Consider the following 27,891-nt stretch of genomic DNA (forward strand, 5'->3'; position numbering starts at 1 on the left):
TGTGGTCATTTGCTAAAAGACAAGTGCACCTATTTTTTATGGTCCCAATAACACAGAGTATTAAATAGTAGGTTTTATAATGTGAGCTAAGCATCAAACTGTGGATAGACCACATGAAAGTGAAATATTTTGCTTCACTGCACACTGTGGATGTGAGAGGGGCCTCGTGAGCTGTTTCCATAACGTTAGTTCCACCAGTGTTCATCTGAAGGGCCTGTGTCAATATCTAGTATATTTGCCACCTCTAATCCTAAACTGCATTAGACTTGATAATAAAAGAAGTACCAACATTGAAACTGACCGTTATAAAAAAAATTAAATTCCGGTTCTTTTCTATTCTTGCCATTTTTTTACTCAAACTGTATTGCCTCTTGCATGCATATGGACATTAAAAGCACAGGGTTCTAAATTTAACAGTCACAAGAAAAGAATAATGTAGAAAATGTCAAATCCCACTTGGACTGGCTTAAGTAAGCAGGTAGCCACTAATAGTTGATGCTCAAAATGGAAGAATAAAAAAGGAGAAGCCCTTGATTCTCTCTGCAGGCTGCTCCCCTCTTTCCCTCATCCTTCCCTCCCAGCACAAGAATTGGGACTGGGAGATGTCATGCCCAGGGGTGGGGACATGAACCCAGTGAAGTGGTTTACTTGTAGTCTTTGGTTCATTGTGAACATGTCATTAGGTTATATTTTGAGACCAATGTAGTGAATTGCATGTTAAAAATTAAGTAAATTTTAGGTGGTTTTCTCCCCCAGGAGAGTACTATCAGCGTAGCCTAAACCCCATCTACCCAGGCCTAGGGCCTCTCTGAGTCCAGAGCCCAACAGACCTCCTTCTCTGGACCACTCTGGTCAGCTACCAGCTGGTCAAACACGGTCCCGTAGTCCTCATAGATCTTCTGCATCTCATTGATGTGGCTTGCTACCTTTTCCATTGCCTTCAGTGCCTCTGAAAAATATGAAATCATGTTTATCATCTTCATTTGCTTTAAGTCTGTCCAACAACAGTGATGAAGGAGCTTCAGAGGAGAGCCGTCCAGACTGATTCCCACCACCACCAGCATTGCTCAGGTGTGGCTTCCCAGGGCCCCCTGTAATCTAGTCCTTTCTATGAACAGCCAGATACCTTCTACCTCAAATTCTCTTGGTGATGACTAACAGGCAGCGCTAACACACAGCACTTCCCACTAGACATGCATCACGAGTGATGAATGTGAATCATCTCATCCCCACCATAAAACGATGGCTGTAACCAACCTCATTTTAAAGAAGAGATAATTGAGATACAGAGTGCTTTGCCAGATTCTGGATAAAAACAAGGGGTGGCAGGCCTCAGGACACCTGCTCCTGAAGGCAGCCTCTCTTCCAAGGCCACTTACTGGATTGGAATCCATGATTTTCAATTAGCAGTTACAGATGTAAACTGTGTAAACACCTTGCTGCCAGAGCAGTGGTTTGTATTGGTACATGGTGTTTTATATGTGGTATGAGGGCACATAAGGGACAAAATGATTCTGTCAAAGTCAAAAAGCAAAATTCCCAGTCACCTCAAAATAAGTATTTTAACACTTTGTTCTCCTGATTCAGCATTTTCATCCTCTGCCAGGAGGGAGGTTTGGAAGAAAGTTGTTAGTAGACTTTTTAAAGGTCATTGTAATGCAAAACAGACTCTTTGTATGTATCTGAATACTAATCATAATTTGTACCTTTACTTGTAGAATTTAACTTTTATATAAAAAAATTCTGTCTGCACTACTTATGACCCATAGTATGCTTGTCATGGATGAACAAGTTGAATTTACTCCTCTGGTGCTTATTATTCACTACTGCTAACCTTTATTAACAAATCTGTTTCTCTCCCCAGAAATTTTATGAGCTGGCTTAACTTGACATCCTAGTTTTGACATGTGGAGAATAAATCACTACTTCTCTCTCCTGTCCAAATGAAGCATCTCTCTAAGGGATCCTCTACTCTGAAATTGCAGGGCCCTGTGCTTTGTCCAGTAGTACCTCAAGCCAGTCATTTCAGAGGCTTCAGATGGTGACACATCAGCCTGGACCTCAAAGCACAGTCTGCCACTGAGCACTTCTCCGCCAGCCCTGCTCTGCTCAGAGATGTCCACAAGGTGGCGCCTCCCCCAGCACGTAGGATCAGCAGCACCAGGGCAGCCACTGTCACAGCTCCCCGGTGGCAGGAGGAGGCCTGACTTGTTGTTCTGGCAGCCAGTTTACCAGCCAAGTGACTCAGGTAGCTTACTTCAACACACCGAGTTTAAATCAGATCGAATCACCCCTCGGAATTGTTGGGAGCTTCTGCAGGAAACTGATTTTACCAAAGGACTCTGTATTCTAAAGGAATGGCCATACTGAGCTGTCATCACATAGAAAACTGAATGAGTCGCAGCCGTGACAGTGACTCAGAATGTGTCCCCTGCAGCTCATGCTGCCGTCCTCGCAGCCTCACCTGTCAGGTGGTAGTGCTCCTCGCTCTCGTGGTCGGTCAGGGACACGAGCTCCCGGAGCAGCAGAGGGTACTTGAGCACTCGCTGAACCGGCTTGATGAGGTAGGACTCCAGGGTGGAGGAGTGCTGCTTGGTGGGATTCCGCGCATCCAGAAAAGCCTTAAAGGCCTTGTCGGTTTTGGCTGTAAGCAATGGGGAAAGACCCTTAGGAGAGCTTGGTGGGACGCATGACACTGTCTATCATTTGTCTTAACAGAGTTTTAGACCATCCACTCTGTAGTCCTCGTGATGCCATCCTTAAATAAAGGTCCAAGCACATCATCGCACCAGGCACCCAGTTATCAACCTGGGATTCAGCTTCGAAGCTCTAACGGTCCGCTGAGCAAAGGAAGCTTACTAGGAAGGCGGAGGAGTACAGGCCCACCCCAAGAGGGGCACAAGTCTGAACGCGCCTGTCAGGCTCTAGGTGCACACTCAGGGTCGCTCTCACAGGCGGCCTGGAAAGTGAGTTTCAAACAGTTCATCAAGCCACAAGACTCCTTCCAGATCCTCGGCCGTACCCACATGTGATTCAGATGGTAGCACAGCCAGAGTTTCTTCCACCTGCCTCGTTAGCACTGTTGTTCCCTCTTGTCTCCACCTCATGGTGCTATCGGAAAAAGCACCACCATTTTTCCTTTGAAAATTTTTTGAAAAATTTTTCCAATGAGCCCTGCAGCCTAACCCTCACAGAGCCATAGCGCCGGTGCACCGGCTTTGGCAGTGAGGACTGCCTTTCTCTTCAGTGTCTAGTGCCACGAAGTACACCCAGGAATCCGGGTGCCCGTGATGTGAGTGCCAGTGGCCACACCAGCTGCCACTTTGCATTCCACCAGGTGGCCTCCGTCGGCCAGCTGTTTGGAATGCAACCCATCCAAATGAGGATTTGCCCTTATTTGGGGTTCTTTGACAAAGGCAAAATCTCAGCATCTAGAAGATGCAGTACCATTTTGAACATGATTTTCAGTCAACTCAGTGGTGAGGTGAACCTCATTATAACAAAGAAGGGGTTTGGGCACTGCATGTTTTGATTTTTCTACAGACCATCATACATAAGATGATGTTTGTAGGAGGAAATGCCTGGAGTTCAGTCCTCTGTTTAAAGTGACTGGACACAGTGGATTCTGGCCAGTTTTAGGAATTGTAAGTGTCCCAAGACTCCATCTGTTAAACTGGGGGCTTCTGAGGTACTGACAGCTCTACATTAAACTAAATGCAAAAGCTGTAGATGAGGTTAAACAGCGTCAGGAGAAAGGTCTCGGTGCCCCAGGACAGTGTGCAGAGAAAGGCCACCACTGGGAGAGTGAGTTCTTTCCAGTTCTACAAAGAGACTCCAGTAGTTCACACACGTCTTGTGGGTTTGGTGGTAGTTTGTCATTGCTCCTCCAGCTAAAGAGGGTTGACACCAGAAAGTCCTGAGCATGCATTTCTTTCTATCCCATCCAAGATGTATGGTGGTAGGTTCCATAAGGCTGGGATGTGGTAAGAAAGGAATCCATGAAATCCAACAGCAGAGGGCGACCACCTAGCAAAGCAGCCACTGTGTCTCGGGCACATCTGCTCAGTGCTGCCAGTACACTGAAATAAGTGAAAACTGTCCCCAGAACTTCTGACACTTTCAAGGCTAAGAAAAGAACCAAATCCATTGAAATTGCACTTACCTCCGCTTGTTAAAATACAAATTTACTCTGCATCAAAACTAAAAATACAAAAGACCAAAACACAACTATAAAAGGTATGCACTACTCACCACGCTCAAGAACCTTCTGTACTTTAATATGGTTAGCGCAGAATCCGCTGTACAGTTTAAAGTGGTCTGCGTAATAGAGGAAAGAGCCTCCAAGGGAAAACAGCAGTTTCTAGAAGGGGAGGAAAAGTCAAATCAGACTCGCTTTGCTCCATGTGTGGGCTTCTGGCAGATGCAGGCCCGCTCCATAATGTCCTCCTTGGTACCAAAACACATGTGCCTCGGAAGTCCCCACTGACATAAGCCCAGGGCTGCTCTGCTCACTCTGGATGCACCCAGATTCCCCCAGTGGGCCAATAGCTTGAGGTTCTGGCAGAGCCTTCTGACCTGGTGTGCCGTCAGAGGACAGGCAGCAGAGAGTGCTAAGAAACGCACCCGCCAAGGAGGGCCAAGGGGGTGTTGGGCTGGACAGAGTCTGGAACTCGACTCTACTTCTGGACCCCTTTCCACGGCCTCTTGGCTTCTCGTCCCTGGGGTGGTGCGGGGAGGTGGGGTTCATGTCATCCATGGAGTTTCCTCTGACACCACAGAGGAGAAGGCTCCATCGGAGCATCTGAAACCTATGCTGTCCAGCCAAGTTCCCAGGACCACAGAGAAGGGGAGGTTCAGGGCAGGTGTTCTTGCTTCAGAAGCAACACCCCAGATACCTCCTGGAAAGCTGAGAAAGGAGAAGGGTGGGGTCCACGGCCAGGGGATGCTGCAGAGGTGGGGCTGCCCAGACTTTTGACTGGCAGAGCATTTACTTTAGGAGAAAAATCCATGGCCTTCTTTTACCACCTGCCGGGGAAACAGTGCAGCGAACGTGCAAAGTTCACCTGGACAAGGGACACCAAGCCTTCTTGAAGAGAGATTTTTGCACCATTCCCACCTAATTTTGCTTTAACTCTAAGTCTAAAATACTCACTCTAAACTGTGAGGGGGTTTCCAATACATCAAAGTCAGAGGAAGCCGAGATCCCATCCTCCAGTGTCTCCAGAAACACCTTCTGAAACTCCAGCATCTCTGGCAAGCTTCCAAAAAGCGACTCCATCTACGTGAAAGTTGGGGTTTGAAAAGAGTGTTAGCCAGGACAAGCTGGATGCCCCCTCAGGCCCACATGTCAGTCACAAGGAAGGTCCCCAAGAAGCAGAAAGAGCAAATCTTTACCAGAAGAGCATTTTCATAAGGGATTTCACTTAAATGTAGAGAGACATATAGCTCCAGCCCCTATGATTCCATATTTCTAAGATAACTTTTTACACAGATGTAAAATTCTTGGTATTCAAATCAGGAAAGATGGAAGTCCACAGAAAAGAATGAATTTCTGTGGCTTAACATTGAAAGTGCATGTTCTGGAAAGTAATTGGGAACAAATGTCTTCCACTATAAATAACAATGACCAGCCCTCTGCCCTTGCCATGTTCATGCAATAGAGGCCACACGTAGGACCTTCAGGAGACCCCACGCCCCGGTTACTCATTGGAATCAGTACACAGAGTCTGTGTGACATCAGTTCAAAGGGAACAGGAATCTGTCTGTCAGTACACAGAGGGAGCAAGTGAGTTATTTACCTCATCTTGGGTTAGAAAAGTCTCATTCTGAAGTGGCTCCAAGTATAATTCAAAGAGGCAGCTCAGATCCTGAAAGAAGAAAAGCATTCTTAACACCTAAATCTCAAATACCCGAGTGATTCCAGCAGCAGGCAGCAGCTCCAAAGGCTCCCATTAGGAATGGTGAGGTGTGTCCTGCTGACACTCTTGGCACCCAGAGGGGTTGTTCTTGCTCACCTAAAGCTTAATAAACAACACTTGTCAACTGGATTCCACAACCTTCCTCACAGCTTGATCACCTATCTGTGTTGACAAAACACGCTCTGTCTCTAGGCCACTGCCACAGGACCCCCCTTCCCTGCAGGGGAAGCAAGGTGTGGCTGGGTATTGCTGCCAGGGGGGCCCCACTGGATATCTGGGTTCCTTCTCTGCACCAGGGCAGGCGGACAGCTCCAGCATGGGACTGGAAGAACGAGATCTGGAGAGCTCTTCGATTTTGGGGTTGACGCATTAGCAGAATTTTAAACTCCCATGTTCAAATGCAACAAAAGAATCCCCAGAGATTAGCAGTTAGAATGTTTAAAACGTGAGCTACATTTGTAAGCGCAGAACAGTTGGAGCTCACTGTATTTACAAACCTTCTAGATGAAGGGTTTTTTAATTTAATAATTTGAAGCTGAGACCAGGATATAATTAAGTGATAGAAAATATTTCTCTTTGGTTTTTCATTTATCCTGAAGAATTTTTAGTCCTAAAATACTAGACATAGTTGACTACTAAGTCAGCTGCGGTGGCTCCCTCATTTTACAAGGGAGAAATCTAAGAGCCAGAGAGCTTTCTCAAGCCCAAGACCATCAGTCTGAGAGCAAGACCAGGCCTGTGACACTAATGGTACTTCACAATAAAAACATCCCTGGCTTTCCTCCCTCGCCAAACTGCACAGTGGCCTGAGAAGTGAGAAGGGAGCACACAGATGTTGATCGTTTCAGGGAGCATGCAGGAGTCCAGGTTAGGTTAAAGAATGACCACAAGGAAAATGACGTGTTAAATGTCAACAAAAATAGCAGTAGTGGGGTGTGTGTATGAATCACAGGAGGCACTAGGTGCAGTTACTTTGTAGACAGTGGCGGGCACGGCAGTCACTGCTGTCCAGTCTAAGGCCACCCAGGGGACTTACTGCACAGAAAGAGCAGGTCACGCTGAGCTGGGGGTGGCAAAGAGCTGCAGCCTGAGGCCCTATGAAAACAAAGTGCAGGTTCTTGCAGAGAAAGGGGAGCCAGCCCCTCCTGTCCTGACCCACAGCTTGCACGGTGGTCCTCTACTAGTTCACAGGGAGATGACCCACCCAGAGCAGCAGGAGGTATCCCCAGGGAGAAGAAAATAGTGACAAAAAGGGACCTGATCCTACTCTTCTCTCTGCCCATCAAGGCTTCAGGACTCCGGATGTCAGAAGGACTCTGGAGCTCTCAGAGCTAGCTGGAGAAAGGCCACCGTGGATGCAAAGAATTGCTCAGAAATCTGGCTGTCATTCCCTGTGGTCCCCTGAGCTCCCCACGCTCACTGCAAGACCAGACAGAATGGAGAGCAGAACTAATTTCATCTAGCTTTTCTTTCTCCCCTATAGCCCAGAGGAAGGGGCTTGGGGGAGCTTTCCTGATCTACCTGTAAGCAAGGCTTTTAAAGTCCAAGGACACAGTAGACACGTGACTGAGAGAATCTCAGCTGCACCTTGTGGAGAAGGAAGGGAAGAGCCACGTGTGTGCCAGCACTCGGCTCCTGGCCTCGGGACGCAGAGCTAGAGGCTCAGGAAGAGCACAGGGACCAGTGAGTTGGAGAAGATGTCCTAGGACATGCAGCCAGATTCGGCAGAGCCAGGCCTGGGTTCTCAGCCCCCAACCTGTGCCATCCTGTTCTAGTAACAGACAAGTGAAGTGACCTGGTAATAGGTCCCGAGTTTCAGCAAATACTTAAAGTGAGGAAGTCTGCGTTCCCAGGCGCCTGTGCTCATAAAGTTCCCCTGGGGTAGGTGAGATAAGGAAATGAATTCTTTGGGTCCCCTAGACATTTGACATGACTTCCCCATCATGGAGTGAGAATGTTCCCACATGATACCCTTGCATTAGCCTCTGCTGCCCATGACCCCTAGGCTCTGGGGGCTTGCATCTGCAGTGGCTTCTGTACAGGCTGCTGCCTGTGTCCTATCACCTAAAGTGATCTCTGCCCCGCCCTAAAGCAGTGCAGACTCCCTTCCCACAGATTGCAAATGACAAACTAGAACATCTGTTTCCATAGTGAGAGCTACCTTGGTAACAAAATGAGCCGAGAATCTAATTTTTTCTGAGTCTTCTCAGCTCTCCCACCCTCTCACCCTGCCCTCCTTTCCTGCAATGTTTCATGGCTTTGAGGAGCAGGTGTCTGTCTCATGAGTGGCAGGTGTCCCCGGCAGAGGTGACGTGAGGCCACTGCTAACATAACAACTCGCCGTGACCAAAAAGGAGCGAGCGTCTGGCACCTCCGTTACCTTCACGTAGGACTTCTCGGTGTCCAGCAGCTCCTGGATGACTTTCCGGAGGCGGTCTGCATCAGAGAGGTGGCGTGCCAATGGCCTTGGAGGCGGGTCCTGACTCTCCCTGGGTCCCTCCATGCTGTTGGTCTGGGTGTCGGTAAAGTCCCTGCACAGCGCGGCAATCTGTTCAGCGCTCTGAGAGGTGAGGAGAGGTGGGGAGTAGTTAATGCCCACGATGCTGCTCCCCATTCCCACCAGCGCCAGCCAGCCATGCCGGCCCTCAGGAATCGCACAGGGCTGCGTCAAGGGCACACAGTTTCATCCATCCCAGACCACTCTACCACTTAAAAGTCCATCGAGGAAAATGGCACCTACCCTGTGTTTAATACTGCCACAGGCTTCCCACTCATGACAGCCATCACACGCTTCTTTCCGACTGGAATCAGCCTCAAGGCCCAGGGCCCACCCTCTACAGCAAAGCTGACTTTGCTCTAAAACCAAGGTGTGGTCCCTTTCTGAAAAGCACACACAGGAGACGGCCCAGCTGGGCCCACCACATCCCTCAACAGTTGGCCTAACTAGCTTTCCGGATGCTCGGGAATCACAGTTAAGTGCCACCCAGTTTAGGATGGCTTGGATCCAGTCCACCTAGGGTTTGGCCTTCAAATCTGACCATTTAGCTGAGCCAGCATGTGCCAAGTATGAATGGAGACATCTCGAGCTGGTGCCTATCTATGCTGGGAACGGGGCGGAGACTGGGAGGTGAGAGAGAAGGCCCTCTGAAAGGGGCTGCAGAGCCCAGTAGGGGCACGGGTGGAAGCAGGTGCCACAGTGACACCCGGTGAGAGTGAGAGCAAGAGCAGAGGCCAGACCCGTGGGAAACCTTGGAGTATGGCCAAGTTGGGACTTGGCAGTGAGTAGCCATGGCCAGACCTAGCAAGAGAGGGCGCTCATCCAGGTAGTGGGGACAGAGTCACACAGGTTGAGTCAAAAAGGAGCAGGAAGCCGGGCGCAGTGGCACATGCCTGTAATCCCAGTGGCTTGGGAGACTGAGGCAGGAGGATCGCGAGTTCAAACCAGCCTCAGCAACAGCAAGGTGCTAAGCAACTCAGGGATATCCTGTCTAAATAAAATATAAAATAGGGCTGGGGACATGGCTCAGTGGTCAAGCGCCCCTAAGTTCAATCCCCACTACCAAAAAAAAAGGAGGAGCAGGAATACCTGGGGAGAGCAAGGCCTTCAGTGCCAGTCCCTGTTAGGTCTGAGCACGTGCAGTGGCTTCTCACAGTGACACCTGTGTGCTCCTGCAGTGGAGGGGTTTCCCGCCTCAAGCACATCCCCCATTGGCCTCCACAGGTCTTAGAGCACCATCAGATCTCACCCCGAGTGTCCTCTGTGCTCTTTCTTTCCCTCCTACCCACATACGGCCCACCCCATCTTACCCCATGTGAGTCTGGAGGCTGTCGGGGCCCAGGCGCCTCTCCTTGCCCCTGCCCCACACACCCAGCTCAGTGCCCACTTCCCCAGCAACAAAGCGGCCACCCAGTGCCGACAACCAGTGCTCATCACCATCAACCCAAACAGTCCTTCCTTCAGTTTAAATGCCTTCATGCCTGGACTATGTCCATCTCCATCTGGGGTAAAAAGCTGAACTTGACATTAGGTCTCTTAACGCTAGCTTAATTCATTCACTTTGCCTGGAAATTTTAGAACACAAACATGATACAAGTACGTGGTGGCCTGACATGCATTTTACACACGCTGTCACCAGGCAAGTTCAATGCCTCAGAGAAAACACAGGCCCCTCTGGCCCACCTTCCCCCATCCAACTCCCTCCCTGACAGCGTCTTCAAGTGATGGGAACACACAACCAAAACTAGAAGTCAGCATGGACCTCCTGCCTGGCCTCTCGGTCTACTTCAGTGGCTCCAGCTGCAGGCCTGCTCTTAATCCAAAGAAGTGGGGGACAGATCCTGCCCAAGGATAGGAGACTCGCCAAGGCTGGACACACCAAAGCACAGCCTCAAGCAGTCTGAAAACCAACACAAGCCTGGGTGGAACAAATAGAAACTGCAAGAGATCACAAAGATTGAAGTGCTGCCTGGGGACAGGGTACCCAGGAAGGCCGCGGCAAATGCGTCCTGAAGGGTACATGGTCCAAGGCAGAACCGGGGGACAAGCCAAAGGTGAGGTAGGAGAATGGGCCCAGTAACCCACAGAGCCTGGCTCAAGGGCAAGTGACAGCCCCTGACAGACTGCCAGGTTCTGACGTAGAGCTGCTTCTCTTTCATTTTGACATGAATCTTGGTGCACAAGTTAGATCAACCCGAGAACAGGGACTGAACTTCCAACCAGACACACAGAGTATAATTTCCTTCCGGGCTGGGATTGTGGCTTAGTGCTACCACAAGCAAGCGCTTGCCTAGCATGTGTGAGGGGCACTGGGTCCGATTCTCAGCACCACCTATAAATAAATGAATAAAATAAAGGTCCATCAACATCTAAAAAATAATAATTTACTTCCAAAATAGTTAATGCATAAATAAATACTAGTTATTCTCCTTGGAGCTACGTATATTCCACCTGTTTTTATTTTTAAATGTGAACACATGTATATTTCTGGTGATACCTGTCAGAAGACATGTATTTCAGAGTAAAAATTTCAAAGAATAAGAAATGTGGATCTTAAAGTGGCAATCATATTGCAACCTTGATTTTTAAAAATGTCTCATGTCATGTTCATAGCAACCAAAGTTTCAGATTCATTATGGAACAATCTCCGATGCTACTAGGTCGTGCCCAAAAAGCCTAATGGCACATAACCATTGCCACCAATAGGTGGTACACTTCTCTCCCAGGATGTGAGTGTCCTGAAGGAACATGAAAGAGTATAACCAACCCACTCCAAATCCTGCCCTCCGGCTCCTCCCCAAACCCACCAGTGGACCTCTACCTGGCCTCACCTTAGCTTTGTTTGGGGAACTTTTGGAACACCTGTGCCAAGTGAGTCAGAATCCCTGGGGCCTCGTCACGGGTGTTTTGTAAGCTTCCCAGGTGATGCCAAGTGTGGCCCCTTGGAGAACAACTGGTCTACCCATCAGGGCAGCCCACCTGCTTAGGTTTTCCAGGAGTGGTATCCACTCCAGTCAGATCACCCTGTCCCTGGGGCCTGCACTGAGAGGTGGTCACGTAAAAGGGGTATGGACTGAGGCCACAAGCCAGGAGGTAGGTGGAATCACACCCTGACCTGAGGTTCTGGATCTGCCCCTCTAACTGTGGGATGCCTTGATAATAGCAGACTCCATTTACTTGACATCTCTAGGATCATAGGACTTGCACCACAAGCTCCGACAATGTAATTTTGCTATCCCCAAAACTAACTGTTTCCAGGGCTGTGGAATCTATATTAAGCATGCATATACTGTGTAAAATAAGATCTGACAAAATGCACCATAAGTTAAATGGCATCTGGTGAGTTTGCAGCTTTGCCTCGCTGGGATGTCAAAAATCACACCTAACAATGCAGTGTTAAAATAACGAGATTTCAAAAATAAAGTATCTTGCCATTTTAGAAAAATCAGAATCCATCTTAAAAACACTTCTGGTAGGATTAACTCCCAAAAAGTGTTAGCTGAAATTTTTTCAATAGTAAGTCTACTTTTCAAAGTACCACAGTTAAGTGCTTCAAGTGCTACAAAGACTCCACTTGCTGGACGGTTTAGCTGTTGTCCAAGGTCAACTGAGAGGAAAACCTGGGGTCAAAAGGCAGAAGGGCTGGGAAAAGCAGAAGAGTGATCCCAAGAGTGTTTTTCAAGACTGTATATGAATGAGTCACTTGGGCGATTACAATTCAGTTCCTCTCTTCTTAGAGATGGTGTACACTGAACAGTTCAGGGCGGTGCTCTGTGTAGACCTGATAAGTACTTTCCAGGAACAGTGACCATGTTGAGTCTCAGTCCTTACTCATGAAAAGCAGCAGTGTGCCTCTGCCATCCAGCAACTCTCACCCGGCTCTGGGTCTAGGAGAGCGAGTCTTGCTTGCCAGCCCCTGCTCCACACCACACGTCGGGTGTTCTCACAGGACACACCAGCACTGAGTCTACCGTGACCTGCAGAGGCTTTCCACCTGAGGGGCAGGGAGGCTTTGGCAGGACCTTCATGGCATGAGGCCTGTCTCCCCTCTGTCTACACAGCAGTGGCCTCCTCCTATTCAGCAGAGCATAGGCAAAGCAGTCTCACTACAGTGGTCAGGGGCTCTCCTGGCCCCAGAGGATCAGGGATGCAGTAATCTCGGCTTAGAGAGGCAAATGCAGCTATCACACACCCACAGGTGGGTCCCATCCCTGCCACTGAAGAATGCTGTGATCACACGGTAGAGCTAGGTGTGCGTGGATTCAGTATCTACCAGTGTGTATGTGTGCAAAACAGAAAACACTGTCCCACTGAAGCATGGGCCCCAGGTTGTGTTTTTCAGTGTTTTGTATAACAGTATTAAGATCTTGGGCTCACTGTGAGCCTATTTATAAGAGGGCATAAAACACTATTTTCTTTTGAATTCATTAAAAAGACTAAATGAAAACTTTTTTTCCCTAAAACTAAGCTGTCTGGAAGACAAATAATATTAATTCCATTTCTTCAGGTTTTTAAGGTTACATTATGGTTGATCACTACTTGAAAATGATTTCATCTAATCTATAGATGAGGAGGGCTCACTCAGGAACTCTGGATTCAGACACCCAAGCAGAACTATTTCTGTTTGAATGGATGGGCAAGGATACTCCTGCTTCCTTCTAAATGGGCTGAAGTGTGTCTGCTTTCAAGGATCCCATAAGCCTTTCTTGGTTAGCACCAAAACTGTTCACAGGATGATCAGGTGCCTTGCCCCAGACCGGAGGACAGCAGGGACAGTATCTTTCTCAAACCAAGTTCTAAGTCACTCCATGACCCTTCTGATCTGGATTCAGCGATTACTTTTCATCAGAAAATACCAGAACAGCCTCCCCTTGGCTTGCATTTGTTAAAAACAAAAACAAACAAAAAAAACAGCTCTTCTCCGATTCTGATCATGACGACTCTGATATTTACTTTGCTCCTATTTGGAGACTTGACTGCCTGAGGCTTTCCAGTTTTCCTGTGGGATTTGGAAGCTTAAAAAAATTAATAGATGTTAAGTATATTATATCACCCAGAATAGATTGGGATCCCGTCGCTGCTGCACGCAGTACTGACACTGGATCAAGGGCTGAGCCGGGTCCTGCTTCCTAGCTCAGTGCACAGCAGCGCCTCCCTCAGGGGCTCTGGGTACTGCAGGCTCATCTGTCAAGGCAGCTGCTTGTACTTCTTTTTGTTTGTTTGCTCAAACCTACTTCTAGCCTAAGGAAAGAAGTAGGGGTAATATTTCTGTGGAAACTTAGAGAATATTTTCAGCATGTAATACCTTTGAGGTCCTAGTTTATAGGAAAAGAATATTAACTTTGGGGGAGGGGAATCAGTAACAGTTTTGACAACACACAGACCTGAAGATACTCTCCTGCTGGGTTAACTGTCCTCACAATAATGTGTGGTCTCTGGGCACAGCCCTGGCTGCCTCCTGCAGCCCCCTTCCCCTCCACTACACTGAGCCACTGATCTGGACCAAATCCACATCAAGATAACTTCCACAGTTTCACTATACCAGGACATTAGGCAGAAACGGATTGTGAATTTTCATACTGCCCCTAAAGAGAATACTGGAAAAATTAAACATTATATGAGGCCTGGGGTAAATGGCCAATTATCCTCAAAGATAGCCCAGCCCCAACAGGGTGTGGCTCACCTGCTGTGTTCCTCTATACCGAGTACTAAAAAAAATCCTCCCTCCCTTGTCTGGAAGCCAGGAGGAGGCTGCATTACCAAGTCACCTCAGAGTGAACTAGGTGGCAGCTGTCAGATTCCAGCAAGTCAAGTCAGAAAAGTTCCCCTAGGAAAAAAAAGACTAAGAAGTACAAAGGACTTTTTCTCAACTCACTTTGCACTTCATTAAAGTCATCATTAGCTTATAAAAAGACTGAGCAGAGCATATCTAGGACCCCAGAGGGTTCGATGACCTCCCTAGAGAGGCAGAAACAGACCATGGCCAAGTCAAATTGGCCCTGCTTCCTGGGCTCCTCTGGGAGAACAGGTGGCCACATCCTGGTATCCAACCTAAGCTGCCCTGAGATGCCTACCACACCAGGGCAGCACTTCAGGGCCAAACTCTGGGGGATGCTTGGGGGCAGCTGGGAGGCCCACAGGCAGGCTGGGTGGAGAGGGCAATGCAGGGAACAAGGAGGTGGGAGGACAATATATTAGCACCTTGGCAGGTGGGGGTGGGAATAAAAACAGATTTAGATAAATTGTAACACATGTGGGGACAGACCACCCCAAATCATTACAGTCATGAGATTGTGAATTCTAGGGAAGGGGCTTAAAATTCTTATCAAAATGGTACAAAAAGGATGAGGAAATCCTGCACTGAAAAGCCTCATGTTCTTTGTTCTTTAGACCAGACGATTCTATTTCCAAAGGATACACTAGGCAGACCAAGGAGGTAAACTGTGGGCGCAAACAGTAACATGCATAAATGATGGTACAGAACAGCAGTGAGATGCACACAGCAATACCAATAGCGCAAGAGACTGACACCCACTACCAAAGAAAAAGGAATGAGCCAGGTGTGGTGGCACACACCTGTAATCCCAGAAGCTCGGCAGGCTGAGGCAAGAGGATCAAGAGTTCAAAGCCAGCCTCAGCAATTTCATGAGGGCCTAAACAACTTAGTGAGACCCTCTCTCTAAATAAAATTTTGTGTGTGTGTGTGTTGCTGGGGATTGAACCCAAGGCCTTATGCATGCAAGGTAAGCACTCTACCAACTGAGCTATATCCCCAGTCCTAAATAAAATTTTTACAAGGGCTGAGGATATGGTTCAGTGGTGAAGCACTGGGTTCATTTCCCAGTACCAAAAAAAAAAAAAAGGAATGATTATTGGTAAGGGAAAAAATAGGAAATATATATACAAGCTTTTAAATATGCAGCCTATCTATAAATATAGATATATGTATAGATTTTTATAAAATTGAATGATATATATAATAATGCAATGGTTAACACCGCATTCTAAATTATTTTAATTTTAATCTTTTGGCTTATCTGAATCTTATTTTATATAGTACTTGAATTTCTAAATAAAAAAAAAAAAAATCGAATCCTTTCCCATCACTTTACAAAAAAGAATCTGAGGCCAAAAAGGCTCCACAGGACAGTTTGCATGGGGACGAAGGAGGCTGACGAAGCCCCTCCGCTCCTGGTGTCCGCGTGTGTCTGGGAAGATGAGCTCTGAGCAAGGAAACCAGGTAGACCAGGAGCCCAAGAAATGAGGGGTTCAGAACAGAACTGAGGGAGCTACTCTGGTTGGGTCGAGTTCGGGGACAGGAGCACTGAAGCCAGACTGCAGGGTAAGTCAGGGTAGCTACAGGAAGCCACGCTTGAGGCTGTAGAACGTATGGAACATGCAGGAACTGAGGGCCAGCATGGCGGGGCCCAAGGATGGGGGCCTGCAGGGACACATGGAAGAAGACAGAGACACCCTCCCAGGCACCAGGGAAGAACTGTGGACACCAAGGCAGGAGGGGGCGAGACGGTGACCTTTACCTAAGGAGCAGAGCTCAGGGGAGGGCCAAGGTGGGCAGAAGAGCCCGCAGATGTGAGCGTGGCAACCCCCACCCACTGTGCACACACCGGCTGGGTGCAGGGTGGTGAGCACCTAATGGTCCTCTCGGGCTGCTGCCCCTTTCTTCGCAGCGTAAAGCCCCAGCTCACCCCGGGGCCCCACCTTAAACAAGTGCCCTTTTAGGAACACACTCTGGAGCTAAGACCCTGGCCGGGGCAACTGCCAGCCACCTGACCTTGACCGATTTCCCCGGACTCCGTTGACGCACCTGTGAAGCAGGGATCACATTTTACAGAGGAAGCAATGAGATGAAATATGTAAAAATCCTTAGCACAGTGCAAGGGCTCAAGAAAGGCTGAGGCTCAACGAAAATGACGGGGTTTACTGTCATTTCTCTCTTTTTAAACCGGAAAAGACAGGTGTATGGAGAACCGACTTTCTCTGAATGCCCAGCAGGAGGGGCCAGAACAGTCAAACTTCATTCATTTCATGGATCATTTTTAACACAGACCTTTCTCCCTCCCGGACTCTGTTCTAGGTACTGGGGGGAAAGGGCATAGACAGGTGACATGAATGACCAAAAGGGGACACACAGTGTGGGGCGGGGGAAAGGATGGCTGCAACTTTAACAGGGGCCAGAGAAGGTGAGGCTGCCCCAAAGGAGGGAGGCGGAGGGTAGACACTCGGCTGTCCAGATGTCCAGCGGAAGCGCAGCCCTCCTGGGGACGCAGGACACAGGAGGCACTGAGTGTGCCCGGGGGTACATCCTCAGCGCTCAGCACAGCAGGGAAGGCAGGACGGACGGAGCAGTGCCCCTGCACACAGGAGTACCAGGGTCACTGCGCAGTGTCTCCTGGACACAGACCCTGGGAGGGAGCAGCTCCTGGGGAAGAGGAGGAGCCCCGGGGCAGACTTTGTGTGTCCTCTGCCTGCCTTCTGCTACTTGCCTTATTTAACAGCAGTTTGGTAGGAATTCAGGAATGAAAGAGACCAGATCTTTCTGCAAAGGACATTTCAAGGACAAGGGCAGCATCTACACAACCAAGCACCTCTTTCACAGGAAATGGTGGGTGTCTCAATGTTCCTCTCTCGGAATCTACACAAAACAGCAGCTCTTTCTAATAGGTGTCTCCTGTGTGGGGCTTTGTGTCTTTCCACCCCCCTTTTTTTAAACTGGAAAGACAGGGCTTCTGATGTGCATAATTTAACCTGCTCACCCAGACAGAGGCAAGTGAGCCAAAATTTTCCTTGACTTCTGGATGCAAATAATACAATACCCAGGTTATAAAAGAGACTCCCATGACCCCACTCTGAGATGAGCAGGCGAGTGGGTGGATCACTGGAGAAGGGTTGGCCACATTCGGCCAGAGGGCCACACCAGCCTGTCCTGTTACTGTAGATAAAGCTCCATGGAACTTGGCTTGCTCATGCGTCTCCTCGTTGCCAACTCTGTTCTCCCATCAGGAACAGAGCTGAGTAATTCTGATGGCCTCGGGTATTTACCAGCTGGCCCTTGACAGGAAAAGGCCAAGTTGTTCAAGTCTCCTATAGGGAGATGAACCCAGATCAAAAAAGGTTCTTCTTTTGAACTAAAACTGAAAATAATCTGTAGAACTTCATTCTGAAATTGTTCACAAAGTGCGAATTTTAAAAAATGACTGTTCGGCTTATTTGCCTAGAGACTACAAATGACATTGTAATTCACTTAGGTACAAAATCTTTTATGTGGTGTGTTTTCAACTATGTCAAAAACTAAGCAAAATTGAATGCTCGCCTTGACTTAGTTCCAAGGCACAGAAAAAGGCTTAATTTCTCTGCAGTTGGTACTTGAAGCTGTGTTGCTTTTGCCAGAGGGATGGGTCTGCATCCTCTTCCCGTGACTGGGAGCTTTAGTATCTACATTAAGTCCTTGAGGTGATTATCCTATACCACCTAACAGTCATTATATACGTACTTATGTAATTACAGCAGCCTCTGAACCAGTCCCTCTCAAGGTGGGCCACCGCACTTACCAGGGACCTTCTGACTTAGTTCTACCTCCACGGGCTTTCCCATCAGTAGGTGTTTATCCCAGGTCGCAGGTCTTGTCTCTGTTTTCTTCCTTCAGTTTTCCCTCGTGGCCTATTTTGGTTCTGATAGTCCCCTAAATTAGTGCAAAACTGTATTTACGAGTATCTACAATGACTATTGAGTAGCTAAAGATTTCTCTTAATGCCTTTATTTTGGTTGGTTTTTCTGCGTGAAGCACCAGTTTTCTGAAACACAGTTTCTCACTCCAGAGCTATGCCTCTAACTTCATTCTCGGAAAGCGACAATACACCCTGAGCAATGTCTTCAGGAAAGGTCTTTAAATAGTATGCATTCTCTGAATTACCATGGTTTTTTTTTTTCTTTCGCATATTAATGGGCGGACACTAAAGCAATAAAAAGATTCTTTATCACTTTTCTAAAGAGAAATGTGTCACTGATGACAACTAATCAAATCCTGACAGCCCAGTGTCAGCCACCACCTTTCTAGGCAGGCAAATCTACACTGTCAACAGGAGACTGGGGATGACAGAGTTGGACCCTGTCACCGAGCGCCAGTCTAACCGGTGTGTCCAACACTGTGTAGATGGCTCCATCCAGCTGCCCGAGTCCAGACCATCCCATCCATGTCCACTACCCTTTCTCTGCTTCCCGTTCTACTTATAATCCACGTGGGTTCCTGTTGCCTTACCTAGAAATGCACCAAGACCCTCAGCTTTGAGAACAGTTCTTAGAGGCTTGAAAGCCAGTACTCCATTCCATGGGCATCTAAGATCAGCTTCTGGAGTGCTGCAGAGTCCCATCCTCTGCTGGCTCCCTCTAGCTGTCATGGTCCACCTCTATATCCTTGGATTCCTCTTGTGCATGGGGGCATGGAATAGTGGGGGCTTCACGGTGACACCCAACAACACCATCCACTTGGTACCTACCCTACTGCTCAACCCCATACAGAGCAGTAGTCTTTCATTAGACCCCATCAGCAGCAGCATGTTCTTGTCGGGGAACCCACAGGACAGACCCTGGGGCAGTCTGTCAGCACCGGGCCTACAGCTGTTGAAAGGCCATTCTCCCCAGCCAAGTCTTCCCGACCATGGGGGTGAGGGTTGAAAATAAAGCAGAAGCAAACCCAGAGGAAGACACCGCCCCTCTATGGGATGGGATTTTCACATTGTTTTGGACTAGGTAAATATAAACCTACAAGGGGAGAGCTCGGACCAAACCCAACAAAAAGGTGCTTTCAGACAGAAAAGTTAATGGAGAAATGTTCTCTAACAATGACTGACAAAAATCATAGCTTCACTGTTGCTAGACCCCGAAGCCACAGGCAGGCAGTTCCCGGGGTGAGAATGCTCAGCCTCCAATATGCTGAAGCCCCAGAGAGAAACCAGCTAGCCAGCCCCACAAAAGAAAGTGCACTTCTGCACAGATACCTGTGATTTTCCACTTTGGAAAAAAAAAAATTGTGCTTATGTGTGCCCCCAAATATATTTTAAATGGCTAGTTTTAAAAGGTCAGTATTGTACTGAATGATTTTTAAATTATTGGATACTTCAAACTATTGAACCATTAACAGTATTCTAGGACTTATAAACTTCTGCAGATTTCAAATTAAGTGACAATAACTACTGGAAATTTCATTTTCAGTCCATGAAATCTTATTTTTAAAAGAGTATATATATATATGTCAAAGCAAAATAAATAAATAAAACAAAAATTTAAACAGCCTAACCCAGTTTGTAAATTAAGCTAATCAATCAAACAGTTGTGTCCAATTTTCCAAAATCTTACCCTGCAATTTACCAAATAGAGTTGCTCTACTTTTGAATCAACTCAGGGGTAAATATACCCCTATTCCACACATCTGGTATTTACACACAGCCCCCTCCCCTTTCCCTCTACAATCAGCACCACTTTCTCCTTCCAGAATGGTATAGTAGGAAAAATGGTTGGTTGGTTTGTACAGTGGATTAAACCCAGAGCTTCTCATGGAAGACAAGGGTTCTACTACTGAGCTTTAGCCCCAGACCTTTTTTATTTCATTTTGAGACAGGGTCTTGCTAAGTTCCTCAGGCTGGCCTCAAACTGTGATCCTCCTGCCTCAGCCTCCAAAGTAGCTGGGATGACAAACGTGAACCACAGCTTGGCTTTAGTATCAGAGCTGGGTCTGAACACTAGCTCCAAAACTTACTGGCCACCCCACACTAGCCTGACAGGTTTTGGGTTTTTTTTTTTTTTCCGGTTCTCAGGTTCCTCGGGTCAAAAGGGACTAATAATATCCATTCAACAGGGTTGTGGAGGAAGTGGTTTAAGTGAGATGATGTGTTTAAAATTCCTAGAGTACACTCTGTCTTAGCAATCTTGCTCAGTGTGCTTACAGTTTACAAAAACCACTTCACATATGTGGGTCTTGTTCCGTTCCATCGCACCACTGGGAACTACTGCAGAAATGTGACCTCACTCTTTTTAACTGATAGGTGCCTGAGGACTCAGGGGTGAGGGGGACAATTTTTCTAAAGCCCACTGACAAGTGCACAGGAAACCCCAGCCCTTTGGGCACAAGGCTCCTTCCATTTCATGCAACAGCAAATTCAAGAGCAAACGTCTATTTCCTAGCTAAGTGCAGCAGAGGATGACTCCCTTCTGATTAACTCCCCTATCTTTCTCCTCTATCTGCTTTTCAGTGGCATAGTACAAACGTGCTGTCTGGCACAGCATTACGCATGAGAAAATCAGAGTCAACCCGAGGTTGACTCCTAGCCACAGAGACAAGGCATGAGACCACAGGGGTGTGCATGCCCATGCTCCGTATGTCCGTCCCCCAAAGAAACCAAGTCATGGTTTCCCTGCCTGGATTTGCTGCAGACAGACTGAATTCTTAAAAGAATTATTTTTTGAGCATTTGAACGTCACTGATACAATTTTTTGCTTCCACAAAGAAGCAGAGCCATGGTGGATGCTTGGCAAACCACAGGGCCAGCTACTAAGACTGCCCGGCACTGCATGATGCCCCATTACAGAGCCAGGAGAATGGGCAGCCAACGTCTTCGCATACGTCCCCATCTTCCACAACCACACTTTGTACTGGTTGCTGTTCCTTCAAGTTGCATGGCTCAAGGAGGTCTCCCAGGCACTTAGGAAGAAAGGTACGGGGCTAGGCAGGAAGGGCCAGGCCTCCAGACACATCCCCCTCATGCCCAGAAGGGCCTAGGCCTTCATTTCTAATATTCAGCTAAAAATAATGCTTGGAATCTGGTTTCAAGAGAAAAGAAGCTTGGGGGAGAAAAATCATAAGCATGTAAAATATGTTAATATCCTGGCAACCTTAATAAGGCATGAGTATTTCCAAGGGCTATTTCCATAAGTGAGCAAGACGCAAACTGCATGAGCCTTTAATTAGAGTTTTAGGTGACTTTTTTCCCCCCCTGGATTTAATAGTCAAATCTGTTACATTATTTTAGCATCCTCACTGACAGGGTCTCAAAATGATGATAATCGCATAAAAAAGCAATGTCGGCCATAGAACTAATTATTTGAGACTTCACCACTTACTGATCTCTAACATCTAACACTAACTACATAATAGAAATGAAGTAATAAAATTTAAACTAAGACCATCATTATTCTCAATAAGTAGTTTTGCAATTTTGACCAAATTTCTGAAAAATACAAAGTAACTAAAACCCTGTTTCCCTGGAGGTGAGCATCAACACTGGGCCTAGGAAAGGTGTGCACCTACAGACACTCAAGCAAAACCAAAAGAAAAGGCAAAGCAACCGAGACAGAGTGGAAAGGCATCTTTGTTAAAGCCTCAGCCTTATGTCTAAGTGACCTAAAGTCCTCCTTGGGTTACTGGTTTGATAATCGGTCTTTCCAATGCAGCACTCCCATATTAGAGCTTCCTATTCAAGTCCTCCACAGTCAAGTGAGAGGAGAGCAGAGAAGCTCAGCTCCCTCCTGATGTCTAGAAGCACCAAGCCAGGGTGGCCAGGCTGGTCTCCTCTTGATGACCCTTGATCTTGCAATTGAGTGAACCCTGAAGGTAAGGGTTTCTAGAATATTCCAAAGCTAGATGAGGCATGAGATGCAGAAAGAATGCAGGACTCCTCGAATCATCCCACATTAGTAGTTTCTAAGCCTCTAGCTATGAAATTCCCAGTCATGCCAATGCCAGAGCAGAACCATCTCAGCAGTTACACATCCCAGAGCTTCCTCATCTGACAGCTGTTTTCCGAGAACACTAGAGCACTTAGGTGGCAGCGAAGAAACAGAGAACTCAACAACTCAGCGGGCGGCGAGTCCTGCAGGAAGAGAGATGCCCAGGTCGCTGAAGAAGCAACAGAGGAGGTGGTGACAACAAACGAAAGGATGAAACGGAGCACTCTAGCCACCTACCTCCAGTGTTTCCTTTCTCCCGTTTCAGTGACACATGGAGTCTTTTGCTGCCCTGGTCTCTGTGGTTATCAAGAGCAGCAGACTCTGACACACCAGCAGTCTTCACCTCAGCCATCGGAGGTGGAGAAAAGACCACAGTGTGCTCCTGCAGGGAGCCATCCCATCCCAGGCAGGGTGTTTCCGCGACCTCTCCTCCCTCAACCCGTATCTCCAAACACAGTGCCCCAGGAGTCAACTCACAGCCGAGAGTCTAGAGGAAATTGCCAAATGACTCAGAACAATTGCTCAGAACTTACTTTTTTACAAAAGTGAAAGCAGCTACACTGCGGGGCTGGGACCTTATTAAAAGGTGGGAATCTGCCCTGAGTCACCAAAGGCACAAAAGCAGCCTGGGGACACAAACAGCCTCAGTCAGTCTGCACCCTTCAGGTGTCCTGGTTCTGCTACATGCACAAGACTATTTCAAGAAGGCATCAGGAGCCTGGTCCAGGGTACCTAAGGGTGCTCCACCCAGGCAGGCCGTGGCTGAGGAGTTTAATGAACATAATGTGATCCCACCCCTCCCTCTCTTGGACAATACTGAAGATGAGGTGAGATTCAAGGTACCCAAATAGTAGCAAGCCAAAATTAGATCCTAACTATCATTGTAACTCTTATTCCTCAAAAGAAAAGGAGTCACAGAGACTGACCAGGCTAAGTGGCTGAGGAGCTTCTCGTGATGCCCTTGGATGAGACCTTGGAGCCAGTACTGCCTAAGCACCCCCGAAGACGGGTGTATGTATAAACCATCCTCTCCTAGCCTATCAGACCACCAGACGGCTGCTTATTTTACCAAAGAGGTCTATGAATTTTAGGTTTGGGATCAGCATTTATAATCTTGCTCCCCTTTTCCCCCTAAAATCATTTTTTTTAACCAATTACAGAAAACAAAACCTTTTTAAATGCAAAAGCAATGGCACATAATGTTGCATTAGTGTCAACAATCTGGAGATGTCCAATCACCACCACGGATGTAATCGTTTCTGGTCTCAATCTGATAATTTATTTGCCATCTAGGGGTTGTTTTATGTTTAATACCCCTCAATGTCTCTTAGCATATTAAAAAAAGAAAAGCCTTAATAGTTAAACCCACCCAACCAATTAGACTTGAAAAACCAAAATTCAAGATGCAACTGGACTAAACAAACACAGTGCTTCTCATTGTAGGTACTTGATCATTGATTCTGCAATGTCAATAATACTAAGTCGAGACCGAGGTTGGATGATTCAGACATTTACTCAAAGTCAGAATTATGAACCCAGAACTCATAGATTTCTAAATGGGAAGTCCGTGGACAAATGTCATGAGACTGGTGACCTCCATGGAATTGCATGCAACTTTTTTTAACATATGCATAAGTGCAATTTTCTGGAGATTCATAGCTTTCATGAATTCATAGCTTTCATTTATAGCTTTTAAATAATTCTCTATTGGTCTGCTCCAAATCATTTCCTAAACAAGATAAAATGCAAACAGCAGAGAGATAAGTATCTTGACCTTTTACCATTACCTTAAAAATCCTGCACCAGCCAGGCACATGGCACAGCCTCCCAACAGCTCCGGAGGCTGAGGCAGGAGGATCTTGATTCAAAGCCAGCCTCAGCAAATTAGTGAGGCCCTAAGTAACTCAGTGAGACCTTGTCTCAAAAACAAAATACAGAGAAGGGCTGGAGATGGTTAAGCACTCTTGAGTTCAATCTCCAGTACCAAAAAAAAAAAAAAAAACAACTCTGCACAAACCTCAGGGGTTTCAACTTTGGTGAACTGCATGAAGAACAATAGATGATCAGTGCTATTTTAATAGGGTAAGTTTTTTTTTTTCTTTCTTCTAAGCAGCTTTCCTTCTTTTTGAGGACAAAAAGTAACATTAAGGGGTCGGGACTGTGTCTCAGTGATAGAGCGCTTGCCTAGCACGTGTAAGGCACTGGGTTCGATGCTAAGCACCACATAAAAATAAATAAATAAAATAAAGGTATTGTGTCCATCTACAACTATAAAAATACTAAAAAGAAAAACAAGGGGCTGGGGTTGTGGCTCAGTGGTACAGCGCTCGCCCAGCATGCCTGAGGCACTGGGTTCGACTCTCAGCACCACATAAATATAGATATTGTGTCCACCTAAAACTAAAAAATTAAAATTAAAAAAAAACTAACATCAAGGAAAACACTGCATTAGATCAGGTGTCTGGGCAGAAGACAGACAGGAAAAGGCATCAGAGCAAGGCAGAGGAGCTGACCCACTAGAGGTGTGATGGTTTATCCAAGGACCACAAAGTGATTATCAGTGTAAGACTTAGAGCCAAAACCCATGTGCTCTCCCTGCGTCCACCCTCTGTCCAGATGGCTTCCCCTAAGAATATACGGGAACATGCAAATGGAATTTATACGGAGATTAGGATTTGGCTGAAAACTTCAAACTTTGGCACATGCCTGTAGTCCCAGCAGCTTGGGAGGCTGAGAGGCAGGAAGATCACAAGTTCAAAGTCAGCCTCAGCAACTGAGCAAGGCCCTAAGCAACTTAGTGAGACCTTGTCTCAAAATAAAAAGTGAAAAGCGCTGGGGATGTGGTTCAGTGGCTAAGTGCCTCTGGGTTCAACCCCTGGTAGGAAACAAATAAGTAAATCAAACTCCCTGCTTTCTTCTCTCCCCAGAAGCAAAATTATACTGAAGTTTCCATAACTGTCTGTCTCTGACCCAGGAAGTCTCGAAAGGAAAGAGATTATAAATACCGGGCGAGGGCATGGACTATGAAGGGTGGAGGACAGGAAGGACACAGGGAATGTGCAACCCCTTCTTGACGCTCATGCAGATGTGCCACCATGAAAGGGGAATGTCACAGGAGCCCAGTCTGGAGGCCCCACTCCTCCTGGGTACAGGGAGCTGGCTGGCTACTCTTTGAACTGAACCTTTGACAGGCTTAGAAAGGATGAATGCATCCCTCTCGGTCTCGGATAGGATGGGAGCGAAACTACTGTCCTTGCTACTCCCCAGGAAAGAGCAGGGAGGACCCTGCATCAGAAATCAATGTGGCACGTGAGTCACTGGGTGAGGCTGCCCCGTCCATGATTTGTGCTTCTCTGCTGGGTCGGGTCAAAGCTTGTGTCCTCCTCTCTGGGGAGTCTCCAATCACTTTCCTGTTAGTCATCCTTCCAGCCCCGGAGGAGAGGGCATAATTATCCCTTCAGCCTGGCGCTGGCTTGACAGCGACTTAATTCCAGAGCCAGGGCTCCACCTGACAAGCCCTGATCCTCCAGCCCACCCCTCGGTGACTCACACCGGCTCCCCAGGCCGTCTCTTTGCAACTTCCCCTTGTTTTCTCCTTCTTCACTCTGTGATCTGAAGATGATCCTCGGGAACAACTGATTCTCCCCCCACCCCACCCCACCCCCAAGAAAAACAGGATGACAGGGAAAGTCTGGAGAAGACTAAGAAAGCAGGGGCTGGAGCAAGACAAGGGGGACACTGGAGGCAATGAACAAAGGAGGGGGACGGTGGAGGAGACGGTCCTGTCAAAGCACCCACCCTGGGCCTGGGATGGGAAGGGGAAGGCGGGGATGCAGGACCTCGGGGTCCTTCCAAATTCACCGCATCAGGGTCTCACCCCGCGCTCCGATGAGAGGTCTGAAAAGCCGGGACGGGTACAGGAGCACCAGGTCCCCCAGAGTCAGTGCTCTGGGCTTCCTGCCAGCCCCCCAAGCTCCAGAGTCCCTGCCTTTCAGGTGCTCTGCTTCCCAACACCACATGCTCCACATTAAATACAGAAAGGACACACCTTTCCACAGTGACTTGCAAACTCACAGCCCCAGAGTCCACCCAACCCTAGCCCAGGTCTCGACTTTGAGAAGCCACCTGAGTGTCTGAGTTTTAAGACTGTGAGCAGTCATCAGGCAACATCCAGGGGGTGGCAATGCCCAAGTGTCTGGCGCCTGCTGGCCCTTTCTTTAGTCTGCTTCTGTCCACACACTTGGCAAAGGGAATCAGCGTCATTGCAGGGCAGAGGCAGCTACATAACTAGCAAGAAAAGTTATGAGCAAGACTTCTTCCCCCTGCTTTCCCATCAAATGCCGACGTTCCCTCCTTCTCCAGGATGAGCTCGCTGCTCCCAAATGCTTTCCAAGCAGCCACCTGCACAGAATGTCCTTTCAGAATCCTTCCAACTTCACCACGTCAGGTGCATTCACCCTGCTCTCCAGCGAGAGGCCTCAGGAGCTGGAGGGGGTGAAGGAGCACCGGGCCCCCTAGAGAGCCAACAAGAAAAGTCAGGAGCTGCTGGTTCAAGCACTCTGGTCCTCAGGCCTCCGGACACTTCCAGCTCCCTGTTCACTCACTCCCAGGCCCTCCCCAGCTCCCTGTACTGGAATTTGGGGTAATTTTCTTTCTTTCTTTTTTTTTTTTTTTTTTTTGCATTTTGATAGATGAGTGATATCTGCAACCCTGGTGCATATAGTGTGTATGTGATCCTTGATAGAAAGCAGGACGGGACTCCTGGTTTCCTCCGCATGCCAACCCGTCCTGCCACACCCAGCACAGGGGTAGCATCTGCCTGGCACATCAAGGTCAGACCCAGAAGAATAGGACATTAATGTCCTGTGTAGGAAGCTGAGAAAACAAATCCAACTAACTACAATGAGATTAAATGCCCTTCAGAATCCAATGAAAACCTGGCACAGACTCTTTAAGCAGGTCCACAAGCCTGCCACCAGGTCATTCCAAAAGGAAGTATGGCAGACAGGTGCACCAGGTACAGAACTCAGCCCGACATTGTTCCTTGTCAAGGCTGTGTCCTCCCAGCCCTCCTCCACAAGGGGCGGAGTGGGCAGGACCCCAGGGGCCAGCAGCACCCCCAGGCTTCCTGAGCATCTCAGTAGTCATGGACTCCACTGCCGAAGGAGGAGGCAGAACTCACACACACACACACACACACACACACACACACACACACACACAGTTGTTACTCAATCATGTTCAACAACCCTTCAGAAAAGCTCATCAGTTCATACCACCATACCGGAGGAAAATTCACTAAAAAGCCAGCAGGCCTTATCCTCATACGGATGACAAAGAGCCAAAGACCCCATTCCTAAGGCCCTGGCTTCCAAGTCTTTTCATCTCATGAGGCAGTTCAGGATGATTTGACCACTTACACTAACTCCAAGAAGACCGGGTGGCAGCTAAGACACTTAAGTCATGTAGTCAGATTCATTTCAGTGACATCCTGTTAGCATGCTTATCTGACACTGAATCTCCCAGGTGAAGAGGCCGCTGGTTGAATGGAGGGGGAAGGCACTCAAAAAACGGGCACATGGAGATGTTCAGGAGACGGTAACTTACAACTTCATCACCTAAAAGCCGGGTCACTTGACCGGTCACACAGTGGTAAATCCAGGCAGACAAATTCAGGTTTCCAACCAGACTCAAGACCTCCCCCAAACACTATGGCCTGCAAAGAAAGACTGCCTG

At 47.7% G+C, this 27,891-nt stretch overlaps 1 protein-coding gene across 3 annotated transcripts in view; it reads right to left on the reverse strand.

Annotated features, from left to right (window-relative positions):
* Tiam2 (TIAM Rac1 associated GEF 2) overlaps positions 1-27,891 on the reverse strand; it is a 232,700-nt gene that overhangs the window by 5,293 nt on the left and 199,516 nt on the right. For all 3 annotated transcript variants that reach the window (XM_071612884.1, XM_071612883.1, XM_027939434.3), the window contains 6 exons: positions 8,299-8,478; positions 5,799-5,867; positions 5,153-5,278; positions 4,252-4,360; positions 2,465-2,644; positions 831-949 (listed from right to left, as the gene is read on the reverse strand). In XM_071612884.1, coding sequence (XP_071468985.1) covers positions 831-949; positions 2,465-2,644; positions 4,252-4,360; positions 5,153-5,278; positions 5,799-5,867; positions 8,299-8,478 — 783 coding nt within the window. The remainder of the gene's footprint in view (positions 1-830; positions 950-2,464; positions 2,645-4,251; positions 4,361-5,152; positions 5,279-5,798; positions 5,868-8,298; positions 8,479-27,891) is intronic.

This window comes from Marmota flaviventris, chromosome 6 (genome assembly GCF_047511675.1).
Source record: "Marmota flaviventris isolate mMarFla1 chromosome 6, mMarFla1.hap1, whole genome shotgun sequence".
In the NCBI taxonomy this organism is placed as follows: domain Eukaryota; kingdom Metazoa; phylum Chordata; class Mammalia; order Rodentia; family Sciuridae; genus Marmota; species Marmota flaviventris.